General features: G+C 37.4%; 1 protein-coding gene across 5 annotated transcripts in view; it reads left to right on the top strand.

Annotated features, from left to right (window-relative positions):
- Nucleotides 1-26179, top strand: part of LOC139117538 (stAR-related lipid transfer protein 3-like) — a 68746-nt gene that overhangs the window by 12477 nt on the left and 30090 nt on the right. For all 5 annotated transcript variants that reach the window (XM_070680748.1, XM_070680747.1, XM_070680745.1 and 2 more), the window contains exons 2-6: nucleotides 132-379; nucleotides 2134-2289; nucleotides 2969-3025; nucleotides 3843-3996; nucleotides 4967-5092. In XM_070680748.1, the coding sequence (XP_070536849.1) occupies nucleotides 269-379; nucleotides 2134-2289; nucleotides 2969-3025; nucleotides 3843-3996; nucleotides 4967-5092 (604 nt within the window). In that variant the 5' untranslated portion in view covers nucleotides 132-268. The remainder of the gene's footprint in view (nucleotides 1-131; nucleotides 380-2133; nucleotides 2290-2968; nucleotides 3026-3842; nucleotides 3997-4966; nucleotides 5093-26179) is intronic.

Below are 26179 nucleotides of genomic sequence, written 5' to 3'. Positions count from 1 at the left end.
AAATGTTCAATTGCTGATAGCCTTCATGAAACTACACAATTTTTTCATTGACAAATTAAATGACAGAAAAACAGGGCTACTCTATGAAGAACTGCACTGACAAATGATGGTTCATGTTTGTGTACACACAGGAAGAAGACATGACTGATAGCACCAGAGAAGAAACAGCCAAACATGCTGCTAATGTTCTCTACGGTGCTTTGCCTCAAACATCTTACAATCCACATGATGTTGAAAGTAACCAATCGCAGTCTACAGTAGTGATCACATGATATATAGTGAACGAGAAATGAAATTCTCATCAGTGCGACGGATGTTCTGTCTTGTAACACTCTTTGATCTCCTGTTCATATTCTTACTATGGATGTTGCATGCTAGTGTAAGTATCTGAACTGAATACCATCCATAGTATAAAACATACAGTGCTTCATGTATATATGTGTGTGTGTGTGTGTGTGTGTGTGTGTGTGTGTATATGTATATATATATATATATATATATATAATATATATATATATATATATATATATATATATATATATATATATATATATATATATATATATATATATATAATATATATATATATATATATATATATCCCCAAGATTGTAGTTGTACATTTGACATTAGTTACGGGGAAGTTACAGGATTGTGGGCGCACATCGGGGGATTACTGATAACACGGCTATTTGCATACACTGGGCGGGAGATTTTGAATTCTCATAGCATCGCTTTGACTGGTGTGATAAATTTGAATAATCATGATGGGCACTTTTGTGACATATGCAAAGAAGGGTCAAATGGTCGTACAGGGAACACCTTTGAAGGGGCGTTTCCGACAAAAGACGGAACAATTATTCAGTTTATTTTTTACTCAAGTTTGGTCACTACATATTCAAAGATATCATATGCAAGATTCAACAAGCAACCTAGCGGCCAATATAGCTCCGCTGTGTTTATGTAGAGAATAACTATTTTTGACACATGTTGATGAAGAAGGTGGAAATCTTTGATAGCTCAATGCAGTGGCCAGAAAAAAGTGGCTAAAATAAGCTGCAAAAATACACAATTGAAGATTTCATCATATTTTGAATATATCACATCGGATCATCCCTAAGAACATGTCAACCAAAGCTATCTGATGAGTAGTTTTTTGGAGAATAAAATTTTCTGACGGAAAATGGCAACAATTGCCCCTAAAAATAAAAATTGCAGATTTCATCATAATTTCAAAAGAACAAATTTAGTTCATCTATAGAAACCTGTAAACAAATTTCAAAGCTGTTAGACCAGTACTTTTTGAGAAATGCATTTTTTGACCAAAAATGGGAAAAATTGCCCCAAAAATTCAAAATTGCAGATTTCATCATTATTTCAATAAATGTCATTTAGTTCATCTGTAGGAACCTGTATACCAAATTCATAGCTATCAGATGCGTAGTTTTGGAAATACACATTTTTTGACCAAAAATGGCAAAAATTGCCCCAAAAATACAAAATTACAGATTTCATCAGAAATTCAATACATATTACTAAGTTCATCTATAGAAACCTGTATACCAAATTTCAAAACTATCAGATGAGTACTTTTTGAGAAATACATTTTTTGACCAAAAATGGCAAAAATTGCCTTAAAAATGCAAAGTTGCATATTTCTGCACAATTTGAACAAATCTGAAATAGATCATCCCTAGGGACATATATACCAAATATCAAAGCTATCTGACAGGTAGTTTTGAAGAAGAAGATTTTTAAAGATTTTTTTACCAAAAATGACAAAAATTGCCTTAAAAATACAAATATGCAAATTTCACCACAATTTGAACAAATCTAACTGAAGTCACCCTAAGTAAACTGTATATCAAATTTCAAAGCAATCAGACTTGCGGTTTCAGAGGAGAAGGCAATTGTTGATGGATGATGACGGACGACGACGACGACGACGACGGACGACAACAGAAAATCAACCTATTTGATAAGCTCCGCGTTGCTGACAGCGGAGCTAATAAAAATGAAGGCCTGAAACACACAGTATTGTAGATTTCCCATAATGCATTGTGATTTGTATCCTCAGAGACCTCAGTTAAAAGAATCACATTTCTTAATTACCTGATATTCTGTCTTTTACAGATATCTCTTGGTTTGAAAACAGAGTTTCATTGTCAACTAGAGAAATACAACTTCAAAACTTCATTATTTGACATTGTTTTGCTGTCAGCTGTGAGAGCTATTCTACTCTTATTGGCCTATGCACTGTGCAAAAGTAAACACTGGTTTATGGTTGCAGTAAGTATATTCTTTCCTTAATAACGCCTTGACTTCTGTATGTTTGTGCAATATTAATAATGTTAGCGTTACCTTGTTTGAAATAGCAGATATTATGTTATGTCTGTACATGCTAGCAAGGCTGTTTATACTCTAAAAGAACATTTTAATACAATCTCTAAATGTAATTTTATTGTTTGATCATATTTTTGCAGCTGTAAAAAAGACTTCAATAACATTGATCTATTATTTAATACTTTATGTTTATGTGTCTGCATAATGAATGTGAAAAATCATACGAAATAGTTATTACAGGGTAGTTGCAATGAAAGAAACTACATGGATAGGATGTTTGATAAACATCTGTTAAGTATAGTGTTACTTTTATTGTTGGCTAATGATATGATGTTGAGCAATGGATCGGAAGACATTGTCAACCATACTTGTTTTACATTTCTATTCTTCAGTGAAAATGGTGTTCTAATCAACTGTAAAATTTAGCACTTAAATGTACTTTAAACAATTATAATTTTATATTTTTCAATGCCACAAGCTCTTTTGGTAAACCTAATTTTACCGAAAAAAACACTGTTCTTTTTGTTAAAAGACAGAAAGGAAGTATTATTCAATTCACAACATGTGTACAACCTTTCCTAGTATCTAACTCTTCCTATAATCAGAATTTCTCTATATTTTTCAGTTTACAACCTTTGCCACGTGTGCCTTCCTTATATCCAAAGTCATCGTCTTTGACTGGGTAAGTAAAGTCAAGATCAAAATCATCATTGACATGTAAGCTGTAGTTTGTGTGGTCCAGTTTTGTCATGCGATAAAGAATGTTGATATATTATAAAGGTATAATAAAAAAAGTTGTGCATTCCTCCTATTTTCATAACAGATCTGGCAGTTGAATTCATGCTCTATTGACAAATTTTCTTGTATTTCATGTTTTGAGATACTGGTTGTGAGGGCTAGCTTTCAGGTATCTTGGTTCCAGCTTAAATTGTCAGGGCTTGCAAGATCAGAGTGCTTCTTTTCAACTCAATGTCAAATTACAAGCTGTAAAGGTTATTTACAGGTAGCTGTGGTTACATGTCTTTGGACAACAAACTGTACTCTGTCAAACCGAAGTATGTACCAGTAATTTCAGAAAAGCAAGAATATTTCAGAATGTATCTGAATTCATTTTATTACAGCGTCAGTTTGAATTCCCTTTCAAAACTTGCATTCTACTGTGATTGAAAGGGCTGTCTGTTTGTGTATGTGTTGTGGATCACACCTAAAGCTCATTCACAATCAGCGCCCGTTATGCACTTCAAATTGTTTAATACTTGTCCTCAGATTACAAACAAACAATGCAGTTTATTCCCCAGACCATATTGCAACTTTGATGTCAAGCCATATGTATTGGTGAGAGTCATTTTTTTGGTAGTCACTAAAAAACTTCAGTGTCTATAAATTTACAGAAGGGTTTATGCTGAAAGGTATAATAAACCTTGAGTAGATTGATTGTGGAATTAATGACAGTCAACAAATACTAATCTATTAATTAATATATTCCGTTTATTCAACAGAACCAGAAAAGTAGCACATTACCAGACGAATGTCATCGAGGTTCTAGTCATCCGTTAGATTACATAATATTTCTCATATCCTTTGCAATGGCATGGATAGAAACATGGCTGCTAGATTGGAAAGTTCTTCCAAGGGAGAAGAAATTTGCTCACAGTAAGTCAATCTAAGGTTCCAAGTGTTGCCATGGTATCCAACAAACTAGTTAGGCTCTGTACTTTCACACAGTCATTGAAAAATAATTTTATGTTATCTACCAATAGTAAAACATTGATAAAAGCTAGGAAAGCATTATTGTCAAAAAGTGTTTCTCTGTGTCAGTATGTCAGTATTCCTGATAAATATAGTTGATAGACCACATGTAACATTGTACTGTGAACTAAAGTGACAGCTACCAGCCTTACAGTATTTCAGGACGAAGTAAGTTCAGTGATGTGAATTAGAACTACTCTAGTGTTTTAGCTTTGACATTTGAATTTTCAATGCCAATTTTTCAACAAATCAGTAAATACTCATGAACTACCATGCCTAAAAGTGTACATGGCTAAAGAATTGCTAAATTGACCTGGATGCTGAGCTTAGTGATCATCAACATGTAAAATGATATGTTTCCCCTGATGAACAGCATTGTATTGGTTACTGTCCAATGCATTTGTTGTGCTGCTATCAGTACATGTGATGTAGTGCTATTCAACATGACATATTTGGAAGGTTTTACATCACTATCATATCAGCTATATACACACACAGTTATGGTAAGGATGGCTAATCACAGACAGACATCTTAGTTGTGTATAGTTACAGGTGTCAAAGTGACGTACCAGCACATATTTGTTCTTTTATATCCAAGGAGGTTACAGTTCACAACCTCCTGACTGAATTTATTTGAGAGCACATTTAGTATTTGTGAAACTGTAATAAAACTTTCCCCCGTAAACTTCACGTGACCTAATCACCAACAGTTGTATATGGATGTTTCAAAATACGCAAGTCACAAGAACTGTTTTGAACTTCTCTTTCACTTTCACTCAACTTTCACTTCCATAAAATTCAAGCTCATAAAAAAGGATTCACCATCACTTACTGTTCACATGACTACAAACAAAATGTTTCTTGTTTTCAACAGTGTACGAGAGACAGATTGCATCATCAAGTGAAAGAGCTCCGTTGCTAGGCAGTAATCAACCGCAGAGGACGAATCGTTTTGAATCCTATCGATCAGATCCTGGATCGGAATTTTATACACCTAGTGGTAAGTTTCCACAAATCAGAATGCAGTTACTCTTCCAAGTCATGCAAATTAATGTCACATTGTATGCAATACAGTGATTTTCATCAACATGTGATGGATAATGATTGGTAACAAAATGAGTAAACATTACCAACAAAGCAGAAATGTATTGATTTCATGAACGTCAATAAGTAATACATTTTGTACAATTATATCACAAACATCAAACAAACAAACAGAAATACAAAGTGCATTCTTGATGGCAAAACTGTATGAACTACATGTAATAACCTTAGAGAAAATACTTCAATTAATTTGAAACAGTCTTGAACGGCCTTCACTATAAAAAATCTGACAATTGTTAAATCTTATTCAAATAAATTATGCCACCATTGTCACTTGACAGTAACTTGAGTAAAATTTATATTTCTTGAACAGGCTGATCACAACTGCTTGTTGTGGATATAGGCCCCAGAACAGTGAAATAATCATCAACATTATATCAATACCACTTGAAATGATCATTATGTTCACAATTTTGTCACGTTGATTAAATTTCAAACAGTTAGCAAGAACTGTAACCAAACATTATCAATAGCTATGTATACATAGTCACATAACTTATAAATTACAAACAAAAGTTTTAAACACCATTTTGAAACTTTGAAGTCTATATAATATAATTGTGATATTTTTTATCATTTGTAAAATGACAGAGGGCTAACACTCACATGAGATAAAAATCTCATTATTAATATTGGACCCACTTTAATAGTTCATCTACAGAGTACTTTTCTAATACAAAATAATGTAATTGGTTCGTTTTCACTTTTTCCCATATGTCACTTCATTCCATAGCAGTTTATCCTAAAACTATTTCATCTCAGCACACTTTTATCCCATAAAGCTTGTAACTTCATCCCTATCATTGTCCGAAAGTGAAGTTGAATCTTCAAGAGATTGACTACAGTGAAAAATCATAAACAAACCCTATGGGCTACCCAAATTCCCTGACACTAATCAAGCCCCAGTTTTCTGTCAAACAGGCTACACATTGACATGAATTTGAGTGATGACACTATCCTGCCAAGCACACAATCTTGTCGATTGTCGCAAGAAACAATTTTAAAATGAACTATTTTGTGGGAAATACAATGTAGTCAGATTTTAGATTTACATAACTCTGTCAATCTTCTCTACTGTGCCTTCATATTTCCATGAATCAGACAATTGGCTTCCATGTGTCGAGGAAGTAACAAGATTGTAAAATAACTGGACCAGTATAGGTTTTACTCTAGCAAAAACTGAGACGTTAGAAAATAAAATCAACAGCACAACATCTATTGGTTGACATGTAAGATTTAACATGTTCATTGGTCATAAGTTGCAAGTCTGCAAGCAATGGTAAAACAAACAATGTATCTTAAAGGATTCTGTCATTTCAGTTAATGCTCAGTCACAAAACTGACATGCTCATCATGATCACCCTTAGCATCATTCCGATGAAATGCCAAATTTTCAATTTATGGATGTTGTTCAGAAATCTAGTGTAAATAAGAAAATAGTAATACACCAACAACAACAGAGGAGTACTACAGTATATCACTGCATTGAGCAACTACGAACATGGATGCTTGTTGAACATTGCAATAGCAGTAAGAATACATTTTATTCACTGGCAATGTAGTGATACAAAATTGTGTATTTCTCATACTGTTGATCCCATTTCAATTATAAAATTTTTGATCAATATTTTGTCAATATAATCATGCAGACCACATGTACAAATTATGAATGATTATTTCATATTATTCACCAACACACCACTGACAATCTACTCAATATCAGCGGTTGTAGTTCAAAATCCATACAGACTGTCTACACTAGGCAGTGATTGATTGACTGAATGTGAATATGCATGTGTGTTAGTTTATGAAGATGTACATCTACCCAGCTGTACCAGTCTAGTCTCTTTTCACTGGACAGCCAGACAAATAACAGCATCACACCAGTGCCTTGCATGTCATCTAACATACTGGTACAGCTCAACTGAATACTGATGACTGTGACAGCCACACAGACATAGATTGCACTACACAATTGCAATTAGTAAAGTGGTCAGTACCACAAGAACTTTAATACTGTAACTGTAAGTCCTATGCAGCTACCAGCAACCATCACACTAGGGACCAAGAACTCTACTGATTGAAATGTTGTCATAAAAGATTTGTCATCCCAGTGAATCACAGGGTTTTGACAAGCTTTGAAGGGAAAGTGATCAATGTGGGATAAAAAGTGATAGCTTAGTTGTCCTAATGGAAATTAGAGTTACACCCTCATTGGTGTGATGAATTTAGGAGCCATTTGGTGACAAAATAGCTTACAGACAGTGTAGACCATGGGCCAGTATAGGTGAAACCTCCCCCCCCTCTGGGGAATTTTGCAGACAATGTTTTTCTGAAAGCCTATCATGTAAGAAGTAAAATTCTGTTTGTTCGCCATCTGGGCAGTGGGGCGTTTAGAAGTTATAGGCTTTTAAAGTTAGGTGGGTAGGTACACAAGAAAACCCGCAAAATGCGATATCTAACAAGGATAGGGGTAGGGTTGCCCTGCCAAATGCTTTTTGCATGTACTTGTACCGCAGGCAACTATGGTGTATGTGTTATCAATCGAAAGCTTATGAAACGGTCTATCATATTATTACTAATTTACATACATATCGCCGGATATTACGTAACAATGACGTCATTTCAAAAATACCGCCAGGAAAATTGTATTTTAGACGTCGGTATAGAGAGTATGTTTTTACCACACACCTTAAGGGTGAATTTTGTCAAGTTCAATACAAGTGATAATGTACACTGCATGAGTTGATACATCCAGCTGATGTCATTTGTGACAAATATCTCAAACCAATAATTTAAATTCCAAAATCATTGATATCAGGCAGGCGTTTTGATCACTTTTACACTGCGTTTATGCAGCTGCGTTTAAGTTTCGGTTTAAGTAAGTTTTCAGCTGTAGGATTTTATAATTCGTTGTCACAGTAAGTGTTGATTGTGGTAGGCAAGTCATTCAATTAATTTTCTGATAAAACACTTTAGTTTGGGTTACAGTAACACCAATACATAACTTTCCAGTATAGGAAAAGTTGCATCTTGATTTACCATTACTATCCTTTTAATTTGTAAATTATTTTAGCCAAGGTATATAACTTAGTATATTTTTACATTTCATCAAAAGTTTGGCCGCTACGTTTAACTTCTTAACTGGGTTAATTTCTGAACATGTTTATGAAATATACTGAGCATTGAAGCGTGATATTGTTTTCTCCTGATCACCCGTATCATATTTTGATTGATGCAGCTTCAACTTTGACATATGAACCTGAATTCTACATAAATATCAGATTGTATTCACAGTAGCACGTAAAATAAAGAACCCTAAGGCACAAGGGTGTTGCACATTTTATCCAGTGAGACTCTGACAGCTTTTAATACTACCAGAGAGCTTTTTGATATAAGGTGATAGACCTGCTTTAAGATTCTATACATGCACTAGAGCTTTCATAATTTTCATCAGCTATCTAGTATTATCCAGTTTGAGTGAACAAAAACTTGTTCCGTTTTTAATAACGATAGTGCTTGAGCTCATATCGTTGTTTCAGCTCTAAGCACGTTTATTTACCATATATGAATATTTTTGCAGTGAGCTGTTGTCTTTATCCAAGATTTTAACTCTTCTTTCATATCTTTATGTGTTAATCGTTAGTTGGCTAAAAGTCATTAATTTTTTCACATTTTTCACATACCAGCACGGACAAACATGTCTCGAAAGGAAACACCCCTTCATATGACAGCAAAGGGGAAAAGAAAAAGATCGCGATCAAAATCTTTACCAGTACGGAAGATTTGTATAATTCATTTTGATAGAAACACGACAGACACCAAGGTGAATCCCCTGTATAACAAAAGTTTTTCAAAGATACAAGAAATTTCCAAACTGAGACAAAGCAGTGCTGATCTGCTGTGCGACTGGATGAAATCATCCAGAATATACCCAAACAGTTCAACACCACGATTCATGGTAGCCACCGTTGGTGTTACCAGAACTTTACAAACATAAAACGGTTGAAGAGAAAATGTACAGGTGACATAGAGGACGAAGCAAGCAGTTCAAAGAGAAGGCGGCGAGCTCAAATCAAACCAAATTCAAAATCTCTACTCTTACCATGTGATAGGTGTTTGTTCTGCAATAATAAATTCATAAAGGTGAAAGGTACACGACATTTACTTGTTAAATGTGTCACAAAAACTGCAGAAGAGTCCATCAAGGCAGCTGCAGAACAAAGGGTGATGAAAATTTACTGTGTCGAATTCGGGGCATAGATTTAATTGCCCGTGAAGCACATTATCACAACCATTGCCGACGAAACTACACTAGGGAGATTAGCAAATATCAGGCTACCGGTAGAAAAGATGAGTCTGCTGACATGTTTGAGGCACATAAAAATGCATTTGCGTATATTTGCAGCTATATTGAAGAAAATATAATATTTCTTCAGAAAGTTGAGCGGATGACCATGTTGCGGGAAAGATACTTACTGTTTATGTTGCAGAATAGTCCAAAACTGTATAATGAAAACTACAAAACTGATAAACTCAAGGACAAAATAAAAAGACACTTTGGAAACAAAATAGCATTTGGCAACCGTCATATCGTGCCGAATTAGTATACTCAGTTAGTGTTGCTACTGGCCAAGCAGTAGAAATAGCATTTGAACTTGCATCATCTGTGGAACGAAGAATAGAAGAGGTGGCCATGATATTGAGACGCCAAATAATAAGTGCGTATAAGGCATCAGAAGACATGCCTTGGCCACCGACCATTCCTTGGTTATTATCACAGGAAAGAAAACCACCGGTCTTGCTTTGTGATTTTCTCTCTCATGTTGTTTCTGGGAAGCCACGGGAATCCCTGTCTGCAAAGGCGGAGAGATTTGTTGGTTCTTGTTCTCAAGATATTTGCTATGCTGTGACCAATGGCCAATGGGAAATGCCAAAACACATCCTACTTGCCATGACTATCCGTCATCTCACTGGTAGTGCTGAGATAATTACAATGCTAAACCGTTTTGGACATTGTCAGTCTTATTCACACACTCTAGAACTGGAAACTGCAATGAGCAACAGCGTCACAGCTAACTATTCATTTCTACCTTCCGGCATTTCCACAAACAATAATGCAGTTTTGCATTTCTGCTGGGACAACTTTGACTTAAACGAAGAAACCCCGTCAGGCTCTGGTACTACTCACACTGCCCATGGTATTGCCATCCAGGAAGTTGATGGCACACTGGAACAAACCTTCCTCAATCAAATACAAGTCGATCTCGTGAAAGGTCTATGCGTGTTCAAGTACCAGAGGGGCTTCCACCTTGTTTTATGAAAGAAAAATCAGACCTTGCTTAAGTGTTACCACAATTGTCCCGACAAGACCGGAAAATTTAGTTAGAATGGCTTGTCTAATTTCATTTGGATATATTGTAGGAAGTCTCCTTTCAATGAAACACCCACTGTTCCTTCGTGGGCTGGATGGCTATCTGTGACAACTAACGAAACTATGCCAGAAACACAGAATACACACTCTAAGGTTGAGTATATGGCTCCTGTTAAATTTCCCATCACTGAAAATGCTACAGTACAGCATGTTATCGAAGTGTCCCAGAAAGCAACTGAAAGTGTTGGACAGGAGTTTACTATTGTGACATTTGATTTGGCTGTGGCAAAAAAAGCATACCATATTGTGTGGCAAAACCCAAAATTCAGTAATGTAATTGTCCGAATGGGGGTATTTCATACCATATGTTCAGTGTTTTCCGCTCTTGGTAAGCGCATGAAAGGTAGTGGTCTTGAGGATATTCTGATCGAGGCAGGTGTGTGTGCCAGTGGTTCTATCCAGAGAGTTATGTCTGGAAAACATTACAATCGTGCGTTACGTGTTCACAAGATTGCTTTAGAAGCATTTGAAAGGCTTCTATTGGAGTATTTTTGGACAAATATGCCGTTCATACACAGGCCATTGAAACGTCTCTGAAACGGTTCTGGGCCAATACTGACACAGAAAGTTATGTGTGGACACTCCGAAATGGTTCTGAAGCGTTTCAGATTTGAGACGGTTTAGTCGGCCCGACCAGAGCCGTTGTAGGGATTAACTCTATCCGCAAATCGCTGTGTGGACAGACTGAGCCGCTTCAGAAGCGTTTCAAACGCCCTCACTCGACAGGTATTTGTAACATAAAACAAACAACAACCAATATACAATATTCACTTTCGCCATGGCTGCCGAACACAGTACTACATCTCGCGGTATACTGGTCCGACGAAGAGATAAGCTTGCTACCAAAAACCTATCAATTCGACCAGAAAAAATTCATTACGATTTGAAAAACGTCGAATTAATAGGAAATTAAAACTGCCGAAATAATTTAGTGGTCGAATTTAATTTGGAACGACGAGGATGAAATTTAAGCGAGACATTTTTGCCATGTTGAGACTGCTTCAAAGCATGGACTGTGAAATTTTGTGAGGTCGACAAATTTCGTAACAAAAAAACCTCAAACGCACGTTGGTGTCACATCAAAATCAAAGTGGCCGCGATTACAAACGGAACAATCTGTGAGACTGCCACCGGCCGCTCGACGGACGACACGTAAGTTGACATCGTGTGCCAGCCCTTGGAAATATATTGTAACTCCTTGACAGGCAGATGAGATAGTCTTATAGCGTTTGATGCATTGAAAGTTTGTAAAAATAATAAAAAATGACATCACCGATCATAAGAAACGTGGTGTTGAAGATAATAGTTTTTAAAAGAAGACTATGACGACCATATTTCTGTAAGTATTATCTAACTTTAGAAAACCAACATCTGAAGATTTACTTCCACCAACACTTTTGGATTTGTTCCACTCTTTATTATAAGATTAGTCGAATTTATGGAAAGTAGGTATACATTTTCGATGTCTGTGTATCGTCTACACCGAAGTCATATCCGAAAGAGTATAATCAGTTCGCGACCGCGTAAACCTCTCTCTCCCTCTCTCTCTCCGGCATTTCAATGTTTTATATTGTCGACATTTATATATCAGTCTGAAGTTTCAGGTCACTGCTCATTGCAAGTAGTTGATGTCAATTTTTCCGTATCGGGCATGGTCTCTATCGTCACTCTAATTGTTAGTGTTTTCTGTTATATTCCATATCAAACTCAAAACACAACGTGAACAACGCTGATAATATATTGCATATTTCGTATCGAAAACCGGTAAAGTTCGTAACTGGTGACATGTCACGCCCTGGAGAAAGTTCATCACCATCGATCGAATGTCCGTGGCGCTTTTGCTTCCAAATAGACATATTGAAATGCACAGGGAACTTCGCGGTATGGCAATTATATGAACTTTACCTTGAAGAAAGTCTGTGACTTTAAACTGGCCGTACACCAACAATAAACATGCGGAGCAATGATACCGATTTCAGAGACTTCGATTTTTTTTTCATTGCGACCTCGACCGCTGGTGAGAGCGAGTCGTCTATTTTTTCCCACTGGCTATTTGGCTTTGAATTTTCAATTGCCATCTTGCGCTAAGTTAAAGCTAAAAACAAGACGGGCGTTCTCTGTAAATCAATAAGCCTTTTGAATATGAAAAAATCGGACATCTGAACCTCAACACGCAGCTTGAAAGTTGTTCTCCGAATCAGGACAGGGACATCGGCCCGGGACATCGGTGAGGCCGGATTTCACGTAGTAGCTATGGAAACCGACGGCTCTGTCTATGGTTCGTTGTAAGAAACCATGCGATGTACGCTCCCTTGGGCCGTGGAATTTCGCCGTATCGCCTCTACAGACTACACCGTCTATTACCTAACCATGCTATTAAACAATCACACGATAGTTCAGTAACATATATCTTCATTAATCTACCGATCATCCACCGTCGAACACTTCGAAAACAATGGTCGCGGTCACGGATTCAAGGACGTTCACAAGAAGAAATTATCAATAAGTGGCGCGCAGAATTATTTTTACTGGTTTTGAGAACTTCTAAAATAACTTGTAATCTGTATATCTTCACACATCGAACCGATATTGTATACCTATCACCGTCGAGAACCGATATTGTATACCTATCACCGTCGAAGTTTATGTCTTTCACTGTAGAGTTCTTTTTATCCAAAACACATATTCAGAAGAGTCCCACAGAGCAGTCAAATGAAAGGATAATTGCTTCAAGCGAATGAAATTCACGAAAGAATGAAAATCAACAGCACACCATGGACGTGATTTAAAACAATAGAGCTTGTGAATAGGACTATTTGAGTAAAAAGTGCCGTTTTTCTCGCAATTTTAGCAACTGTAACGACCCTTTATTCTTTAATACCTTTCCATAATTGAATTAAACTAGGTTTAGGGCTTATACACACAGTGTACACTGATGTACAGAACTTTAAAAAGTATTCTGCTGGTAACGAACAGGGGTTTACACTCTAATGGGCGCAGTAAACAATGGTCACGTCCATAGATTCAAGGACGTTCACGGGGAGACACGATGGCAAATAGTGCAGTGTCGTAAAATTGCTTAGACTAGTTTTCAGAAACAGTACAATATCTGGTCATCGGTGTACTGCTACCTGTGAATCGAAACGACAAGTGTAGACCTACAGCTTCGAAATTTTATGGGAGAGACACCACGACTGAGACCGACAGTAGCATAACAAACTATTCCCAATTGTTCGTCGTGTTTAATACAGACATCTCTGTAGGTGATTCTTGTTTCTCTTGAATCAAAAGTCCGACATTGACAAAATTGACATAAAATAAGTCCGAAAAGTTATGTTTTATTCAACTAACTGATTCATCTCCTTTGATATCCCCTATTAGCTACATGTAAACAGTCCGGAAAGACTGACATCGATGTCTCCCGGGCCCCCATTTCTTCACCGTTTTGCAAAACATCTCATCAGCCGGACGCATGGGCAATATCTTTGTACGTTGGTCAAAACTAATGACAGTATAGGTCAGGATGTAACATCGGTCAAAGTAATATTGAATATGGAAGACGAAAATGCTTTCATTGATTGACAAAAATGAGAGCGGGAACGAGTCAGTAAATATCGAACCATAAAGGGGAGATCGAGACTGCCATCCCCCATGATTAATCAACTGGGAACAAAATATATATTTCGATCAACAGACTTACACAACCAGAGACAGCATTTTATTCAGCTGTAAAATAAGTCACCGCCTTTCCTATAATAACACCCCGTTTGCGTTTCGATCTACTCTGCTCTGTCTCCAATCGGTATGGCCGTCCGGGTTTCGCCTGCCGTACTGACTGATACATGGTTATTTCTTCACATATTTTTTCATCGTTTGGCATAAAATACAGCATCTCTTTGGTGCACAAGGCAAATCAACGTTTAGAAGGAAAGTCACAGGAGGTTAGGATATTATATACCGTAGGTGAAATTAGAATGGAATGTTGAAGATGAAAAGACTTTTATCAGTCGACAAAAATTGCCATAAACCGAGAATTGAGATTGTCTATATGATTTATTAATTGGGAACAAAAATATTCGATTGAGTCATTAAGTTTGTGTTTGATTCGTTTTAAAATGTGTTCCTACATTCTTATCCGATTGTTTGTGTTAATAAAAATGTTTGTTTCGCCTCGGATATTTGTAGGGAAGTTTGGATTAGTGTGGACGGTAATGTTTTGTAAACTTTGTAAGAGGAAAGCTTATGGCGAGGCGAAACAAACATTTTTATTAACACAAACAATCGGATAAGAATGTAGGAACACAATTTAGAAACGAATAAAACACAAACTCGACACAAAAACATTTTGGATAGTTCGGTGGGGAGCGTCTTTCACATTCTTTACAGCCAGTACGACGTCGTTCGTTTCAGCCATCTTGTTATGCAGTATGCTTGGCCATACACACCTTTTGAACTCGAGAGGGCGCATTAAGACGTCTTAAATATCAAAACAATGGCTTAATTTTGTGAGTATGGACACGAGCGGACCCAAACTATTAATCCCCTGTGTTTACAAATCACAAACAAAGTCGCTGAAACGTTTCAATTTTTGCCTGTATGAACGAAGTATCAGTAGAGGGAATTAGAGGGCTCAACGCAGAAGATAAGGCAGCCCTTCATCAACTTTCCCAATTACTAAATTCTGAGAATATGCAGAAAGTGATGGCTAGTGAAAATTTCCAACAGCTTTATGATCAGTATTGCAGGTTTAAAGATGATGTTAGGTGCGGTACCTTGGGAAAGACAGCAGAATTCTGGATGAGCTATATTGACATAGTGTGGCTAATCATCTCATGCATCAGGGCAACAAAGGAAAACAATCTTGACTTGCACATTCATACTTTGCACGAACTATGTGCACTTTTCTTTGCATATGATCACCACAATTATTCACGATACATTCCTGTATATTTGATTACTCTAATGAATCTGCCACAGACACATCCAGGCGCTGAAGATCTTCTCAGGAGAAATGGATTCAGTGTCTCGCGATCTAGTGTTCCTTATATCCAGAAATGCGGTAGATATCACGATTGAACAGACTGTCAATCGACAGGCCAAATCACGTGGAGGGATCTTTGGTTTGAGTAGAAACTATGCTGCATACCAGGGGTGGTGTGCCACCCGCCACTCAAGAGCCAAGTATGTTGAAGCAACTTTGATCATGGCTGATATGATATGTACTGACGATTCAGTACACAAGCAACTGAGACCCACTCAAATAAAGAGCAGTGAGGTCGATGTGCAGAGAATGGTTGCAGCTTTTAGAATTTTATGAATCCATTTGCAGTAGAAAATAGGGATGAGTTGTATTGTCTATCATCTGGTGTTCCAGCTCCGCCAGATGTAACCCATGATCTATTGCAAGCATGTAGTCTTGGGAGAGAAGCAAGGGATACGTTTGTTAAAGAAAGGCTTGTTGATAAAAGAACCAGTTTTCATGAACCCCTAAAATGCATGAAACTGAAAACATTTGCTGCTATTGGGGCAACTAAAAGATAAAGAGCTCACAAAACAAACTTGTTCAGTTTAAAGCTGAAAGAAATATCTTTGGTCAATTGGTTTTACTATCGACCCAACACAATATAGATCTTCACATGACATTGTCATTTCCACTAGGGCCAGTGCCATGGTCTCTAGCCACGGCTGACGGATGTCCAGTAAAGACTGACAAAGCAAAGCTTCTCCATAATTTAGAAGCTACAGTCAAACCGACAGAAAAGCCCCAATACCAAGACACAGCTTATGTCGTCGATGGAAATGCAATGTTACAAGCAATTACATGTGTTCCAGAAACGTTTGAAGATGTGGCAGAGATGGCATTTCAGATTTTGCCAAAATCCCAAAGAGTTGATTTTGTGACTGATTCATACCATCCAGCATCAATAAAACATCTGAGAGGCGACGTCGTGGTACGTCGTCGACTTTCCTGATCACAGGGCCAAAAACTAAAGCCCCGAGAGATTGGAAATCGTTTATGTCTAATGAAAAGAATAAGACACAGCTTGTGGAACTGCTGTTAAAAGAATGGCAACAAGCAAAGTATGCCCGAAACTCCAAGGACGACACTTGTATTTTGTTTGTGGTGAAAAGTGTTATCACATGAGCACTGATAATGGAGAAACTGTGCAGGTTAGACCTGAATCCGATCTGATTCATCACAAGAGGAAGCTGACACACGCATTATCCTCCATTGCAACCACATTGCATCGACATCTTCAACATCAACATACATTGTTGTCAGGTCCCCTGATACTGATGTATTGGTGTTACTTGTTAAGTTTACGCAGAATATAGAGCAAAATGTGCTCTTTGATACAGGAACTGGAAATAAGAGACGGATGCTCAATGTAAAGACATCATTTCCGCTAAGAAGTCAGAGTTATGTTCCATACTTCCCGCTCTACATTCATTTACAGGTTGCGACACAACGAGTGCCTTTGTTCGACGTGGTAAAGTAGGACCACTGAAAATAGTAGAGAAATATCCTGAATTTTTGAGTACATTTGCAAACCTTGGAAGACAAAGAGATGTGTGTGAGAAAACCATCAAAGAGTTAGAAAAGTTTGTTTGCTATATGTATGACAAGAGAGCGTACGTTGATGTTGACAAGCTTCGTTACGATATGTTCACACAAAAGTATCAGGCAAAGTCAGGAAACCTATTAACAAGTTTTGATGGCATCGATCTTAGTCTCTTGCCACCATGCAAGAGTTCTCTACAGATGCACATATATAGGGTAAATTATCAAGCACTGATATGGAACCATTCCCATGTTCACTATCCCGATATTCCGAGTCCTTCAGAACACGGATAGGGACAGGATGAGAGTGGCATATTGACATATGAATGGACAAAAGGTGATATTCTACCCCAAGCATTAGTAGATATATTAAGTCAGTCCATTCCATCGTGTGAATCTGAAGACTTGCAAGATTCCATGAGCACTAACGGAAATGAAGATGAGGATGATGTAGAAATACCAGACACATGGTTGATATAATTATGAGGACAGTGATGATGAAGGTGATGTTTGAACTTGTCAGGACATATGACCCATGTACATGTCCACTGTTCAATTATTCTATCCCTTTCTTTTTACTGTTGTTTTGAAAGTTGAAAATCATGGAGCATCAGCATACTTCACCTACAACGTCGAATGAGCATGTGTTTAATACCGTATGTCTACATCTCAAATATCATTTATAAAGTTTTTATTGGAATTGTGTCATCATGACATAAATCTCATTACAATGAGTTTATCACAGTTTACATTATTACTTGCATTGAACTTGACAAGGTTGACCCTCAAAGGTATACAGTCACCTAAAATTTTCATATTCCTTTCGTACGGGCGCACACAGTTAAAAAGAACATTAGAGGGCGCAATCGTTTTTCTTGGCCACCCAGTAAAAATCACTGATTGGCTGAATGGCAAGTATGTATAGTAGCTTTAGAACAGTTTTGAATAGATGACTGTATACCTTTAAGGTGTGGATATAACCAATAAACATGTACCGCGTTTAAAATACAATTTTCTGGGGGTATTTTTGAAATGACGTCATTGTTACGTAATATCCGGCAATATGTATGTAAATTAGTAATAATATGATAGACCGTTTCATAAGCTTTCGATTGATACCACATACACCATAGTTGCCTGCGGTACAAGTGCATGCAAAGAGCATTTGGCAGGGCAACCCTACCCCTATCCTTGTTAGATATCGCATTTTGCGGGTTTTCTTGTGTACCTACCCACCTAACTTTAAAAGCGTATAACTTCTAAACGCCCCACTGCCCAGATGGCAAACAAACAGAATTTTACTTCTTACATGATAGGCTTTCAGAAAAACATTGTCTGCAAAATTCCCCGGGGGGGGGGGGGGAGGTTTCACCTATACTGGCCCATGATCTAGTGATAGTTTAGTTTCTCAAGAACGTTAAACAGCTTATGGGTTACACATATATTGAAGGAAAGAGTAAGAGGTGTGGCAATTAGAATAATCTACAAATGGTGATAATTTAGTCATCTTCATGAGAAGTTGCCAGGCCAGTTTTGACCAATTTTGAAGTGATGTGGCAATTGAGAATGACTTGTTAATTGTAATGCTCCATGAAATTATTCCAGGCCATGACTTTGATGAATTTGAAGTGATTTGGCAAGAAATATGAAATATTGATAGGCTACAGATTGGATGAATTTCTACAGTGATGTGGCAAGAAGAATATGAAATAATGATAGTTGATTTGTTTCCTGTGAAGCATGCATGCACATCTACAGCAATCGTAAAAATTAGTAAGCAAAGACACAGGTGTAAAGGCAAAGATTAACTTTATTTCATTAATGTACTGCACCTGCAAATTCCTTGTGTTATGTCGCATGAAAGACTTCTATTATCTTACACTGTATACAATGGTCATAATTAAGTTCTCCACATGACATAACAACAATAAAAGGTCATTTCCACATGGAACTCGCCAGCATGCACCCACAAAAAAATCCTACATGTTGTAAACACAAAAAATTCCACTGATAAAAGTCTAAAGTGATACTTAGTTAACTGTTTCTACCATAAAGCGTCTTTAAACTGTCAACATTCAACATTCATCGAGGTTTAATCTGTAAGGCATGAACTTCAAAAGATATTGTTCACATCTCTCACTGCTTCTTAACTCTTACAAGTCAAGAAGATACTTTATCTGTAAGACAGAAGGTACAAAATAGAATTTCTCAATTGATCAAAACACCATGTCAATTCAGTCACATGATATAAAATAAAAATGTTGAGGAACTGGTACAGGACTTTGATAAGAAAATGCTAATGGAAAATTGTTACATTGTCTGTATAAAATTAAATACTTTTTTCAATAGCAGAAACTGAGTATAATTGACAGAATCAAAATTTGCTGAACAATTTACTTCCTTTCATCGCTAAGAAAATTATACAATGTATTACAAACCATAATGATATTCAAAACCCACGTAAAGGTAACAGCTTATAACCTATGAGTCCCATTGACTATACGTTATCAATAACACCATTTTAAGTATCTCTGGATAACAAACCAGTGTAATATATAAATGTTAATAATATGCATGTATTTGTAAAATGAGAATTGCATGCATTCATTTGATGCACAAAAATTAGGTATGTCTGTCTTGACTGTGATATGGTAAAGAAAATTTATAGTTTTAAACTTGCATGTATCAGAAATAATGTTCCTATTTTAATTTTTCAAGTAAATATAAAACAACTTGCCAATGCTTCTAAAATTGTTTGATTACACATTGTCATAGATATCTTTGGTTATGTTTCAACATCATTATTTTAAGACAGTGTCGTCCTTAACAGCTGTGAAGTGCTTTTATTGGTCATGTACAGGTTGCACCAATACTTTGATATTCGACTCATTTGAACGTTCAGTATTATCAAGTACAACAATCTTACAAGGATCATCATCGGTGACTGCCAAAGCTTTGATATGTGCTAACCATCCAATTCATTATCAATGCGACTAATGAAACGCCCACCCATTTCAAATTTCTGGACACGTCCCTCCTCTTCACCAACATACACATGCTTATATTTGTCTATTGCAATACATGAGGGAGAGTTTAATTGACCATCACGCTTGCCAGGACAACCAAAATTATGCAAGAAATCACCATCTTGTGTGAACACTTGAATCCGTTTTTTGTTTTTGTCTGGAATAAACACTTGCCCTGTGCTTGATATGGTCAAAGATGAAATGTACAATAACTCACCCTGACCTTTACCTCGTGGTAACAAGATTGACTTTACATATTCTCCATGCTTATCATATATTTGATGCCCCTAGGATCTCTATTATTGTTATCTTGTGCTATATAAATATTGTCATTTGTTGGGTTAACAGCAATAGCTCTTATGTAGTATTCCGTTTCTGATTTCAAGTTTATCTCAGTAGTTTCTCCATTTTCATATTGGATTTCAGTATTGATCGATAGAATCGCTCATGACTATCTCCTTGAAGGGGATCTTGTTGGGGCTTTGTCGCACTGAAATATACTCCATCTGAACAAGCTATTGGCTCCTTTTCAGTAGTTATTGTCTTTCTGAGTACACCATCCATTGAAATGTGAAGGAATTTATCTGTCCCTAATGTGACGATGTCTCCAGTTTTATTCAATGCAAGTCCATAATGGTCTCTACTTATGCATTCTTCTTCAAACGATTTACCAATAGTTTTCACCAATCCTTTAACATGTTGAATGATGATGGGTGAAGTTGGGAGTTCTTCATTCCTTATTGTCACATTCACCTGATAATTACCGAGCTCTTTCCTGTATACATGTGTCAGATAAGTACCATCACTTTGATTGGAGACATCCATGGCTTCCTTTGATCCTTTTGGTTCCAACAACATGGCCTTGACCTCTTGTCTAGAGATGACACAATTACCGTCATCATCTCTGGTTGTGATCACTACCTTGACAATATTACTTTTTTCAATGGGCTCTATGTCAATCGTACACTTTTCAATGCTGACATCAGCATTCCGTGTCAGTTGTCTGTTCATTTTGGAGAACACGTTGGACAGGTTAAGGATCCTTCTTTTCAACAAGTGTGATTAAAGATTGTTGACAGATTGTATGTACGCACAGTATTAACGTCTGGTGTCTTAAACTGTTCTAGACAAATACTGCATTACAGGAAATCTTCATAATTTGCTCCAGAACAGAAGTTTCTGCTGCTGACGCCATATCCACCCACTTACTTGCCACGTAGTCATGATGCGGCACTTTTAAGATAATGTTTATTATTAATTTAGCAAGTCAGCATGTAAACGAGACTAACATGTACTAGTGCTAACCTTTCTGTAGTACCCCAGCCTAGGGAGTCAATAATGTACTTCTGTATGGTTTCATTGCAATAATTGGTTACTCATTAACCTAAACATGGCAGACTGTTTAGGTCACATGTTTACCTTGTGCTCTGATTGACAGCTGGATGCACAAGCAGGAAGAGCTATATGTAGCGTACAGAATAAAAGTTACATGGTAGCTTATCACATATGGATCCTGGCTCTGCTTAGGTCTGTTGATCCAACATGTGACAGCTGCCATGAAACTAGCATCAATATATAATTAACCAGATCACGGTCCCTCCACAAACCTTTGTGGAGGGACCGTGACCAGATGTTCTTTTTCTGCTCATGCCATAGCATGTTACAAACCAGACCAAAATTCAATTTCTTCACCTTTCTGTTTCTCCATATTTTAATGTACCAGTAAGTAAAAAATCTAAAATATTTTGTCACATGAAGCATTGAATATTCGACTGTTTAAAGGGCCTATGACATGATTTCCAAAGTTTTTATTTTTTCCCTTCAAAAACCCAGCCAGGGGACCTGTCTATGGATTGCATATAGTGTCAATTCGGAAAGATGTGCGCGAAGGGCGAAATTTGACTCCTTTTTCATGCCTGGTGATCAGGGGGCCTCTTCACACCGAGCCAGGCAGCGGTATTTGCATATTGACCAACATGTACAGTTGACGTCATTTTGACCACGCTATTGTCACGAAAGTGTACTTAGCGGTCCTTGCATAAATTAGACTACAAACAATGTCAGCTATATAAACAGTGCTCACAGACGCCCAGTAAACACTGGCAAGGAAGCCACACCGGCGGTCCAGCTGCAGGGACTTACCAAGTTGCTTCCAGCGAGGACAGTGTTGACCAGAATTCAGAAAGTGATTTTGAGGGGAATTAGCTTGAAGGCGCATAGGCAACTCCAGGCATCCGGGACGAGTGGTTCCAAATCAGAGTCAGATTCTGACTCTGAAGAACAAAGCGCGAGTAGCTCGGGACAGATTTGAAAGTACGATGAGGCTACGTTTCATTTCTTTGTATGAAATAAACAGTATCAGTCTCAGTTTGAACTTTTCACGGTTGAATTTATTTTATAAAAAGTGGATCAATCCCGCGCCTGAGTGTTTCGATTCAATGCATTGCATGTTGTAGCTGCAGTACAGTACACTATGTGTGACAGTTTTCAGATGACCTCAGTTTTCGGACATTCAATCACATGCTGTTCGTCCGACTCACTTCGCTCCGTAATGATAGTGTTTTACAAGTTGAGTGACCTCATATTAAGTGAAGTAATACTGCCGTCCCGTTTTGGATAGTTTGTTTAGTAGAAGCTATTTCGGGCTATACAAATTTGGCGAAGTTAGGCAGACCACACGATAAAAGGTGCCGAAGGCGAAAGCAACATACAGAGACAGCCCATATGTCCAGCGCCAAACACGTCGAAATATGGTTATGTCGTCTATTAAACGTAACTAATTATCACGAAATATTTACATTCAGTTTTTTTAACATCGAAAATGAAAATTGCGGTTTTCAAGTTTCAAATTATCAACATTTATCCCCAAATCACTTTCCAAATTCAACCTCCGAATACTGCGATGCAGTCCGATTACTACGCATTCAACACAGGGTCAACAATTTTGTAACTTGACGCCCTAAATACCACGTCCGTTGTGTTAACAGTTTGAGGATAAACAAAAGAAAATTCAATATGGTAATAAGAATTCATAGTGCTCGTCATTTATGAAACGGCTTTGGGCGAAATTCACTACCCTTTCCGAAAACTATCACTCTGCCGAAAACTATCACTCTGAGTGTAGTTGTGTTTGACGTCGACCTTTGACAGAACTTTCATTTCCTTGGAGCACGAGGCAAATGATGCAATCGACTGTGTTCCCGTGCATTTCAAGAGCAAACGAATCCTACAAAAAGTGATGTGCTAGGCCTATTTTGTACATGTTTTGATGAAGTAAAACAAAGAAAGCTTGTAGCCACATTGTCGGGTCGCCATTTTGAATCGCTGTCTTCGCCGTTCACGATTGTGTAGAGAGATAGATGGGAAGCTTCCTGCCGCACAATTGTTTCCTGATACATGAGAATGTGACATCAACTGTCACCCTTCTTGTAATGTTTATTGCCATAATTGGCACGAAAGCATAGTATACCTAATCACATCAGGTGCAGCCAACGAACAATGCACTTTTAAAGGGGTCTTTACTACGACAAGATATATTGTGCATGACAAGTAATATGAACTGACTAATTTTAAGTCAAGAGGGTAATTAATTAGCTGTTCATAATTTGCCCTCCCACTGAAAATTTTCCGACTTACCCTGCCGCACTCAAACTTCATTTTTACCCGCTCCCCACACATTTTTGCCTGTTTCCCCTCCCCACTGTGAATGTTTGAAGCTCCCCTGCCCTGTGGCGAGAGAAACTTGCCGATTTCCCCTGCCGTGGAAAAAAGTCCCCTTAAAATTTTGTCATTCCATTTCCCCTGCAGACCTGAAGCTACCCTACCCTGTGATGAAAAAAACTGTCGATTTTCCCCTGCCCTGAGAAAAATTTCCTCTGAAAATAAATTCCCATGCAGACACATACTGCAGTGGCCTTGTATTTGATTTCCATCTCGCAGAATATAGAGTGAGATGTGGGGTCAATCGATAGGCTAAGTAGTCTGGGTAACCTTTAAAAGGTATAAGTACTTGCACTGTGTCCCCATCCGCGGAAACATCATAGCTGAAATTCCCCTGTCCCCTTTTTAAAAGTAGCTTCCCCTCTCCTCGTCTTTCGCCAAGCCCTGTCCCCAGGACAATCAACCAATATCTCCCCTGCCCGTCAAAAAATTACAATTTGCTCCCCTGCCACCTAAAAATATGTCCCCTGCCCTAGCAAAATTAAAATTTCCCGTGCCCTCAAAAATTGCTTCAGGAATAGCTTTTGCGATGAATAGCTCCGTTGGCTGCACCTGTCACATAGCCTGACAAGTCATTTTATTTTATACTCGATCGGCAATTGACCGTACGCGACATGCTACCGTTGGTGATCTCGAGCTCCTGAAAAGACCATGTCATTATAGCAAAATAAACACTAAGCTTACAATATTCTCTGGTGCGTTACGCGCTGGGTGTACGTTTTGAGCGAAGGAAGCCCTAGCCACACACCCTTACGGACATGAGATTGCGAAGGTGTGAAAGACTGTTTGCCCGTATTAAGATAAGTCGTCGGCTCAACTTCGAAAAGCCGAAAAAAGTCGAAGAAGTTGGGCAAGGGGTACACGCCCACCCGTAACTTTTACTTGCGTTTTATGTGGACAAGGGGGGCGATACGCAATGCAAGACAGTGACGTAAGCTAACTTCAAGACCCAAAGAGTGATTTTACGTTTGGTTGTTATGGGCATGTCATAGGCCCTTTAATACTTAAAATCAAATCATAGTAGATCAACTCTCTAGTGTGTAAATTACCAAATATCAAGTCAGAGAGTAGATCAGCTATATAGTCTGTTACCAAATATCAAGTCAGAGTAGATCAGCTGTATAGTCTGTTACCAAATATCAAGTCAGAGTAGATCAACTGTATAGTCTGTTACCAAATATCAAGTCAGAGTAGATCAACTGTATAGTCTGTTACCAAATATCAAGTCAGAGTAGATCAACTGTATAGTCTGTTACCAAATATCAAGTCAGAGTAGATCAGCTGTATAGTCTGTTACCAAATATCAAGTCAGAGTAGATCAGCTGTATAGTCTATTACCAAATATCAAGTCAGAGTAGATCAGCTGTATAGTCTGTTACCAAATATCAAGTCAGAGTAGATTAGCTGTGTAAATTGTTACCAATATTAAATCAGAGTAGATTAGCTCTGATAGTCTTGACAAAAGCCAGCTTTTTCAATCAGAATTGTCACTGAATCACAGAGAAAAGTAGTTGTTACCATTTTTCACACCTTGTCACATGTGCAGTGTACTTTGCATGCAGGTTTGCAGAGAGATACCTTGCATGATTCATTGATTAATTTTAAAATTCTAAATGTTTCCTCATCATTTATATTCATAAATACCATTTTTCTTTCAAAGTATTTTGATGCTGCTACAGCTCATACCTTACAACTAACATTGTACACAACTTTCCATGAAGTCATGCAAGCTATGTAAAGTCTCAGTTGTAAAGTATATACCTGTTGTTAGATGGAATGAATGGTATATACTTTTCAAGATATTTTTAAGCTAAAATTTACAACCTTGTTTGGTATAAGTAGTTGAGGAATATATTTATTGGTTAGACAGAGGCCCTCTTCCCATAATCCTCTACTGCACATGATGGAGAGATTGTTGTCGAGAGTACTAGAAGTGTCCATATTCTGCTACACTGTTTAATTTCTCATTTCTCTGATTCAAGTTTCTCATTAGTTTGATTCAAATTTTCCTTAAAATTCCATACATCTCCATCATCAATGTCTTGTATTCCCGTTAAGAGTAAATACTGAATGCAATTGTAACTTGGAAAAGAGATTTTTTTTTGTTCTTTGGGAAAAAGTGGATGCAGTTTTAGGAGTTTCAAGATTTATGGTAGCTGACGGAGCTATTAATGCACAAATTAATGCACAAAATTATTGTTTTATTAGCTACTATAGACTCTAGTCCATAGAAGCTATTGG

The sequence above is a fragment of the Ptychodera flava genome, chromosome 18 (genome assembly GCF_041260155.1).
Source record: "Ptychodera flava strain L36383 chromosome 18, AS_Pfla_20210202, whole genome shotgun sequence".
NCBI classification, from domain to species: domain Eukaryota; kingdom Metazoa; phylum Hemichordata; class Enteropneusta; family Ptychoderidae; genus Ptychodera; species Ptychodera flava.
This window is presented reverse-complemented; position numbering and strand designations above follow the sequence as displayed.